Consider the following 9,031-nt stretch of genomic DNA (forward strand, 5'->3'; position numbering starts at 1 on the left):
AAACCGTCCAAAAATTTTTCATCTTCACAACATTTGTTTCTTGTTTATCTTTGTTAAGTTCCTTGGACATATTACTCCGTTAAATCTCTCAGCTACATTTCCCTCTTTTGTTCGTTCTTTATTGGCGTGCTTCTATTTGCTTCATTACCAACTGAGGACAATACTGGTCCTTCACGACAATTTCGTGTACCTCGTGTGGTTTCCACATGCATCACCTTTCCTGATTTCGCAGTCAAGATGGCTGACACAAAAACGCACCTTTTCGCAAAAAATCTGAAGCGACGGTAAATAGCACATGCATTTTAGCTGTAGATTTGGAGGAGTAATTAGTTTGTTGTTTGATTTGAACTTGTAACAAAAAGTCATTTTTGTATTTATGTTAGGTTGTTACGGGTAGCAGCTGGTACCAGCAACTCCTTTTCGTTATTATAAGAGTGACTAGGTCGTCAATAGCATAACTAGAGGTGCCTTAACAAATCATCTGTCAGCTTTATGGCATTAGTCTAAGTTTAAAGTTACGCGCGCGACAGCCACGTTACTCCCCTTGTCGATTTCTCACAGTTTACCATGTAACCAGGCCTACACTGAGTGTGACAAAGTTAACAAATCACTCTGAAAAACACCGCATAGTTTACACTCTGGATTTAGAAATACCCTAGACTTATTTTGATTCCCATCACTCCAAAGGGGCAAGTGGTGAACCTTGATTGGCGAGTAAAGTACATTAATTTTGTTGTTTACTGGAACTGTGATTAGTACAGCAAGTTTGATTATTAAGACAGGCATTTTCTTGCGTAATAATTATTGGTTTCTTCATCAGACAAAAAGATACACGTACTGGTTATTTCAAAAAGAAAAAAAACTGAACGTATTTGAGGGGCGGGTTCGTCCGCATACGTTAAGCTAACCTGGGATTTGAGTTTTCCTTTTATACTTCGTTTTTCAGATTTGCATGCAGTTAAATTGTTTCCATTTTAATTTCAGCCTTTTTGTTGTTTCCAAGAGGTTTTCCATATAAATCAAAAAACTGTTACACAGTTTTACTCGCTTTTTAAACAGTAACAACGAAAACCACACTGAAAAAGGTGTTTGTAGCGTCAGAACTGTTCTGAATAATCTACAAACGTGGGCATCCAACTTAAGGGTTCAGTGATGAAAATCTTTTCTCCAATGAAGATCAACGATTTAGCTAAACCAAATCGCTAAAGGTTTGACTTAACCGGCTACTTCATCTGCACATTAGAAATACCATTTGTTAGGAACCATGTTTAAAAGTAAAGAAATTTTCACTTAAACACGAGGCCAGGAAGGCTTATTTGAAAAAAAAAAAAAAAAGGAAAAACTTATTTTTAGTGCTCGGAATAACAGTTCTGGTCAATTTCCAGATTTCTTTCGTCGCCTACGATAGTATCAGTTCCAGGAAGCTTAGCCAGTTTCTTCATGAGCACCGTATGCAATTTATTCAGCCGGGACTTCTTCCATTCGATTTTCTCCTGCTCGAATCTCTCGCGGGCGTTGTTAACCTTTTTAACAAGTTCATCTCTCAAAGCCTCGTTGTGAGTCTTCGCCTCGTCTTCCTGTTTTGACCTCAATGCGTCTTTTCCTGCTTTTTTCTGATAGGTTGAAACCTGAGCTTTTGAAGGATTCAAAATCTCCACAACATCGTTTGGTTTACCGGCCACCGGTGGAAGTTGCTCCACACAACTCTGAAGTTGTGCTATGGAACTTGGTGGTTCAACAACAATCACACAGTCAGTTTCCTTGTTTTCAAAATCAGCTGTCACGTTACAATTGGGGTCAGTGCTGTCTAAACTTGGAGGCGAATCTACTATTTCGATGATCTCAAATGGCTTAGCAGCCTCTCCTGCATTTGCAACCACGCCTGACTCAACAAACTCACGTGGCTTATCAACCGCTCTTTCCTTAGTAACTGCGCTGGACTTGGTAGCATTGGATGTGCTGTCGCTGATATAACTCTGTTTTCCACCCAAGCCCACGCTTCCTCCAGTTCCTGATTTAGAGGTATTGACTGGATTTAATGTGTTATTGACAATACTGTGTTCGAGTTTTGGAGCAGAGAACTGCGCAAGCGAAGTACTGAGACGCTGATCCGTTCTTAATAAACTAGTCGATGAAGTAGTAGCTGGGCTGTAAAACAACTGCCGACCTGAAATTAAGCCACTGTTCAACTGTCGTCCTTCGTTTTGAGTCAGACTATTGCCTAATGAGGCTGGCTGTGAAATTGTGACATTTCCGGAGATATTGGAATGATAACCTGAAACCATGTTTCCCACTTGTAAAAACCGCTGACCAATATTCTCTGATCTCCGTCCTTCGTCAATGATCGAGTTGGTCGCATCAACGTAAATGGGACGTCCCTGATTGATTACGAGCGCTGTCGCAGATTTCTTTGGAAGATGGATATCTCCACCTGTGGAACTAGCGCTTATACCATACGAAACCTGAGTAATTATTGGTGTCACACTTGTGGTAGATGAAGCTTTACAAATTCCTTGAGTGTTTTTGCCCACTGTTGTTGCCCGTTGGGATTTATCCATCTGGCCGCTGTTTTGTAAAGAACTGACTGATTGATGAGTTCTGTTTAAAAGCTGTCTTAGCACTTGGCAGTCCCTATTTGAGACATTTGACTGTCGGCACCGTTTCCAAGACTCGAGTATCTCCAATATTTTGGTTTTCCCTTTAGCTACTCCATAGGCGCGAGATCGAAAATTGCCTTGTAACGAATCAAAACTGCGATCAGGCGCGGTAGAACGAGACTGGAGGCGTGAAATGCTGCCGTTTTGCAAAATTGGCTGATTTAGGGAATTTCTCTGATCACTGCGATCTGTATATTTGTTCTTAATGTGTTGCTGTTCGGCATTGTCCTGTGATACAGAAACGGCGTTACCAAGACTTTGCAGTAAGTTTCCCATTTTTCGATATTCACCACTGTGTGTACCTGTGTTACGCTGCATATTTACAGCATCATAAGAATATCTCACGGCTTCAATTCCCCTGCTGGAGGAATCCGCAAAACCTGTGGGATTAGCCAAACTTTGTTGGACGGGTTTCTCACTTGTTGCAAAGTTATCGGTGATGCTCTTTAACAACTCACAACCGCTGTCGACTGCCGGGGTTTCCTCATTCTCTACTAATGGATTCCTTGTTCTTTTAGCGAGAGCAAGTAACTCGCTGTCGATAGTTTCTGTATTCAAACCTTGCCGATCGTCACCGATGGTACTTTGAGTTACGGAGTTGCCACACTGATTACGACTGTTTAGAATCACCTCATCGCCACTGAGATCAATTGTAGTCACCAGATCTCTGATGACGTTAGATGATTGATTGCTCCAACTATTTGATGGGGTGTTTACAGTTCTTGAAGGAAAGTGTGCGCTAGAGCGATTGCCACCATTTAAGTTTTGAAGCAAACCATTAATGAGCAAATTCTGTGGTTCTGCACCAGCTTTAGCGGGAAGACGCAACTGACCAGCAGGTGATTTTTCCTGCCCAGCTTGAGGTCGTCGCACGCAACCCAATGATTCAGCACTTTTCCGGTTTGTGTGAATCAGGGGCTGCTTGCTTGGCAACTGCAAGCTACTGCTGACAGGGTGGGGCTCGTGAGCATTAATAGGTACGCATACCGTCTCTACCACGTTTGTTTGAGACGTTTGGATAGAATTATTTTGCAACGCTGGGTGAACAGTCCACCTTACTTCCCTAGATTGCTGCGTGGAGTTCTCTTGACATGGCATACTTCTTGACTGCCTCGTAGCAGCTGGCAAAATATTCCTTGTCTTACCTCGCTGAATGAAAGCAAATCTGCTGCTTTTTCTTTGAGACCTTGCGTCTGTTTCTCTTTGCTCTTTGGCTAAAATAGTCTTCTTTCCTTTGCTGTCAGTGTGAATTAAATACGACTCTCCTTCATGATGAAAACGTTGCACAGCAAACACTTCTTCTTTAATCACGAGAAACATATCTTTTGTTCTATCGTCTTTGGGAAAGATCAGTAAGAGATCGTTGCGTTTTGGTGATTCAACGGTTGCGACAGAGTTTTCCGGGAGACTGTCATTCGAGGGAACACAAGCATCTGTACTGAATTGGTGAGCATCAGCAGCTTCTTTCTCATCACAAATCACTTCAGTGCTGTGTTGATCAGAAAAAGCTTTTTCATGAGGTATTGGTGAACTTGTCTGTTGCAAATTAGGAATTAGTTCAGATGCAGTTGAACTTGATGATGATAATACTGAGCGCACTCCTACAAGTTTAGGTAATAAGTCATGATCAAAAGCGAAACCTTCCTCTACTTCGGAGTTAAGATTCTTTAATTTTCTTAAAATCGGTGTTGTTGTCAAAGCTCTACCTTGCTCCCAAGCTGGAAAACCAGATCTGCCGGCATCGCTGTGACCATCAGTGGCGTGCCGCCGCGGAGACTCGAAATCGTCATAACCAGTAGACCCCTCATTCGTCACATCATTAGCATGAGATAAGTCTTGCAACTGTCCTCCTGTATTTTCAATACCTTTAATGTCTTTTTGTACCAATGGATTCCTGTTATTTGCAACGGCTTCACCAGAATCTTCATTTGAATCAAGGGAAGGAATATTCGTTTTGTTTTCAAGCAACTGAGCCACTTCATTGACAATATTTTGCAAGCTGGTTTTACTTGAACGCGAAGGAATTTCTTCATTCTCTGTTAAAGAATCATCTTTTTCGAGCTTAATGCGTTTCATAGGGGGCAAGTTTGTCCCATCTTCGCCACGACTCGTGTAGTTTTTCGGAGGTAAATCGAACGTTGGTGATACAAGCTGGCCAGTATTGTCTGTCGAATCATTCTCTTGTTTTACGATGCAGATGGGAAGTACTTCTTCATTTTCGACAGTTTCTTGCAAAAATAAACGTAGAGGCACTTCTTCGCTGTTTTTCTTTTGCATTTTGTCCGAGTGGTCAAACATCGATTCAAACTTTCCTTCTATTTTCAGCTATACATTAAATATTCGACTTCCAGGCCAAGTCAGTAGTTAGTGCTTCTGTTGACTTTTTATACGTGAGCCGCAACTTTTCCCAAGACTAAAACATCAAGATGACGGATAAGAAAGAAAGAGGAGGAAAAAGAACAAGTTGAAAACCGTACCGTGAAAATATAACAAAAAAAAAAAACAATAAAAATGACATCAGATTCCCACACCGGGAATCGAACCCGGGCCACGGCGGTGAGAGCGCCGGATCCTAACCACTAGACCATATGGGAATAGCCAACTGCCCAGAGGTAATTTGAGAGATTGATTCTAATTACTAAGAAAAGATCCATGCATAGTCATACTGGGCCAGTATATGCTGATCGGTTTACACTGGCCCTTACACCCCGAAATACATGCTTCATGGGAATTAACTTGCCCATAACTCGTGCACATGGTTGGACTTTGAAATTGACGGTCATTGACCACTTGCAAACATTATATGTACTCACCGCGTTTTTAAACCCGTGTATTTCCTGTGGATTTTCCACAACTTTTTCCTCGTTGTTCCTCGACGTTGACAAGCTTCTCCCATGTGCTGTACTTGCGAATTCGAAGACTTAAAATAATTGGAAAATCCATCATGATTGAAAACAAAGCCCTTCTCTTTCTGGTGTCATGACCATGATTCAAATCTTTTCTACGCCAGATTGAATTCAAAAGTTTCTCTTTGTGGGTCGATTTTTTCGGTGAAGTGAAGCGATACGTCTGACAAACTAAATCCGTCGCTCTGGACTCTAATTCTTCCAGCGTCTGATCAATTCGCTTTTATTTGTTGCGGTTTTTTTCAGGCCCAGCGACGACGAATACGCATAGAAACAGAATTTGAAAATATAAAGCAATTGTAGGATCGTAATTAATGCACGAAATACGAATTATTTACCTCAGAAAAGTCTTTGTCCAAATAAATGTGCTTGAAAACAAAGCGGTTCATCAGAAAAGTGGCAGCTGTCTTATGTACCTTGGATTGACAACATGTGCTATTCACGTGATTTTTCAGCTTATATAAAAACGGCAATCCATAGCAGGTTTATTTTTCACATGTACTTTGACCGTGTGGTTGTCTACCTCATGATAATCACACGGCCGTAAAAATTTTGAATAATCTTGATCAGGACTAGTGGAAACTATTACGATAATATCATATTCACCCGAATCTCCGTTCTCTATGAAAAACACATCGAGAGTCAGACAATTAATACATTTAGGTCTCATTTGATAACAAAGTTGCTCCCTGAATTAGTTTGGAAAACTCAGTTGCGACGAAACCTGGCAAACCGATCCCTGGGGCCGGTAGGTCAATGGTTTATTCAGGCAAATCAAGCTATGCAAGAGGATAAAATTGTCGCTTTCATTACCGATACTCAGTCCATGGAAATCGCCGATAGAGAAAGCAGTGGCACTGAGATTCCACACATGCCGGCTTAACGCTCTGCTCTTTACACGAAAGCGTCGAGTCGATGTTTTGCTTCACGTTTCGTGCTAATTTTTTTTGGTTATGAACCTGTGACGCTATGACAAAAAAAGGCATGCCTCAACAGCTTATACATGGACGACTCTGAAGAGAACGAAAGTCTTCTGACGAAAGTCGGCAGACAGACTGGCACATGATGCAAGTTTGACAGGTGACTGCCAAACTACGATTCTTGTTTACGATAATTTAGGCCGACCGATCTACAAAGACTCACCGTGCTTAGATTGGTTTTATTCACAAGTACATAACACAGCCGAACTTAATACCACACCGATTTAATACTTACTACACCAAACAACTCTTGCGATAGACGACAAAAAGAATCACGAGGAAAAAATGTTCGAACTGAGGGTTGTCACGATTATGTCGATTATAATTCAAAATTTTCATTACTGTGGACTTCCAATGAGCCCATTTTACGAAATATTTTATTCGGGAATAGTCCTAGCACAAAGAAATCACCAATTCTACTCTTAAACACTTCGAAACAGAAAAAAAAAAAAAAACACGAAGTAACAGGTAAAAAACACTGGTTAGAAAATAAAAAGTGTTTCTGGCAGGGCTCGAACCTGCGACCTTCCGCGTGTTAGGCGGACGTGATAACCACTACACTACAGAAACCTCCGATGTTTGAGAGAAGGAAAATGATTAGTATGATTCGTACGAATAAAACAGTAACTTTACTGTAGCGAACTCAGCCGGCATATACTTAAAGAAAACTGCTCCACTCCAGGTCAGAAAAAAGAAACAAAACAAATTACAATAACGATACTGTTCAATGATGAGATTTGGCTTTTGCACCTTTTTTTAAAAGTAATCAAAACTATTCAATCCTGTAATATAACACCTGACATAGTATCAGGTGCTGCCCAAATGAATAATCTTTTACTAATGAGGGAGTTAAACTAATCGACATTCTTCTCCACTTTCGCCAGTATATACTCTTGTGACAAGTTTTTATGTGTGTGGAGTCTTAATAGCAGCAATAGATAATCATGCCGGCAAAACAAAGAACAGAATTACTTGGTTTTCGCCGGGTACCACTCTCGATTCTGAAAAATATTTCTAGCGTAAAGGCAGGCTAGGCAACCACAGCGTAATGACATTATAACTACTACTAATAATGACATTATTACCACTCCGCCTATTGCCAATGACTTTTTCCACTTTTTTTTAGTCGTTTTAATCCGACTGATCTGTCACACAACTATGTTGAGTCTAGGTGTTGCGTGACACAAAAGCTGTAAGTAACTAAAAAGTAAATAGCGAGACTTACCGAATTTGTTCTTTTCTCTCTTCTCTATGAAAAGCTCAGCATAAAAATTCCAATTTATTACAAGTTAGTCAGATAAAGCCAACTGCTATTAGGTGACGTGTTCTCTGAGCATCTCAGAAATAGGCTGTTGTTTCAGGTAACAATTTCGCGTTGTCAGATCCTCGCCATCGTTCAGATCCTCGAGTATTAAAGACATCCACTCTTTCGTCGTTGACATCATCTCAAAATGAACTTCCATCAAGAAATTGACCTTGATTGTGATTGTGTCACGCTGACGCTCTTTATTTGCTTCCCCTGAAGCACTGTTATCCCTCCGAGGATAGTTTGATGGCGTCCAGTAAAGCCGGGTGAAACATCCTTCGTTTCTGTGCTTTTGTTTCAAGACTGGAGGTAACCGTTCTTAGCAGGCCGCTTTTTGAGACAAGTTGTTTCTCGATGCATGCTAGCCTTCAAACTATGTAGCACAGCGGTTAGAACACTGAGCTGTTGCCATCTTGACTTTCCCGTGAGGCCGTGATTTTTGTCGTTCGCTCTGTGCGGTGGCCATTTACCACAACGCAAAAGAGAAAAGCGCGGGATTACTCAAATTGGCACAAACGTGCTTACACTCAGCGTAAATGAAAAATATTACCTCTGGAGATTCTTGTATTATTCAGAGAAACGATAAAGGAAATTCACATGATACGATAACACAAAAAAACAGCATAAAACGAAGATAAAGTTGCAAGAACACGCCTCACAATCAATACTGCTTAATGATGCATTGCACTACGTTAAAAGTCTCTCACAGTCCCTCACGGCCTGTAGGCCCGTTCGCCATTACCCAGCGGGGAGGGGGGTTCATAGCAATGTTTAGATGTTGAATTAGGACAGAAGATGATACATAAATGGCATACTGAAAGTAATGTTAATGATGTTTCAGTTCAATGGGTTAATAGTTTGTTATGTAACAGCATGAATGCGTCTGTTAACTATCGATGCTGATGGCTATTTGCAAGAGTATTCTTTATTTTGCAAGTGAAGGTTAGTATTGCTAATAAGAAGTGGAATATATAAAGAATTAATCAAATAGGATGATAAATAAGATTTAACATATCCTTAAAGTTGCGTAATAGCATCATCACTGTACGTTGCCAGCGTAGCTTGCGGTTTTGGGTGGGCCACGCAAGAGCTTGAACCGCACGCAAAAGCTCCAACTTCGTGAGGTAAATCGCGTGGGTTTTTTTATTTAGAAATTCCTAATGGCTTTGAAAAAGTTAAGAT

At 40.8% G+C, this 9,031-nt stretch overlaps 1 protein-coding gene and 2 non-coding genes across 4 annotated transcripts; all 3 read right to left on the reverse strand.

The window, feature by feature from the left end:
- Positions 1–5,993, reverse strand: LOC111330617 (uncharacterized). Of its 2 annotated transcripts, XM_022935505.2 has the most exons (3): positions 5,902–5,993; positions 5,471–5,577; positions 1–5,070 (listed from the first exon to the last, which is right to left on the reverse strand). In XM_022935505.2, exon 3 carries the CDS (start codon positions 4,953–4,955, stop codon positions 1,350–1,352), a length of 3,606 nt encoding a protein of 1,201 aa, XP_022791240.2. In that variant the 5' UTR covers positions 4,956–5,070; positions 5,471–5,577; positions 5,902–5,993; the 3' UTR covers positions 1–1,349. The 2 variants fall into 2 exon arrangements, with proteins under 2 accessions (XP_022791240.2, XP_022791239.2); XM_022935504.2 differs by having other exon boundaries at positions 5,471–5,954.
- Trnae-cuc (transfer RNA glutamic acid (anticodon CUC)) lies at positions 5,180–5,251 on the reverse strand. Its single transcript has one exon. It is a non-coding gene; the product is annotated as a tRNA-Glu (tRNA).
- Positions 5,994–7,040: 1,047 nt separating the features above from the next.
- Positions 7,041–7,113, reverse strand: Trnav-aac (transfer RNA valine (anticodon AAC)). The gene has a single exon. It is a non-coding gene; the product is annotated as a tRNA-Val (tRNA).
- Between the last annotated feature and the right edge of the window lie 1,918 nt (positions 7,114–9,031).

The sequence above is a fragment of the Stylophora pistillata genome, chromosome 7, assembly GCF_964205215.1.
Source record: "Stylophora pistillata chromosome 7, jaStyPist1.2, whole genome shotgun sequence".
NCBI classification, from domain to species: domain Eukaryota; kingdom Metazoa; phylum Cnidaria; class Anthozoa; order Scleractinia; family Pocilloporidae; genus Stylophora; species Stylophora pistillata.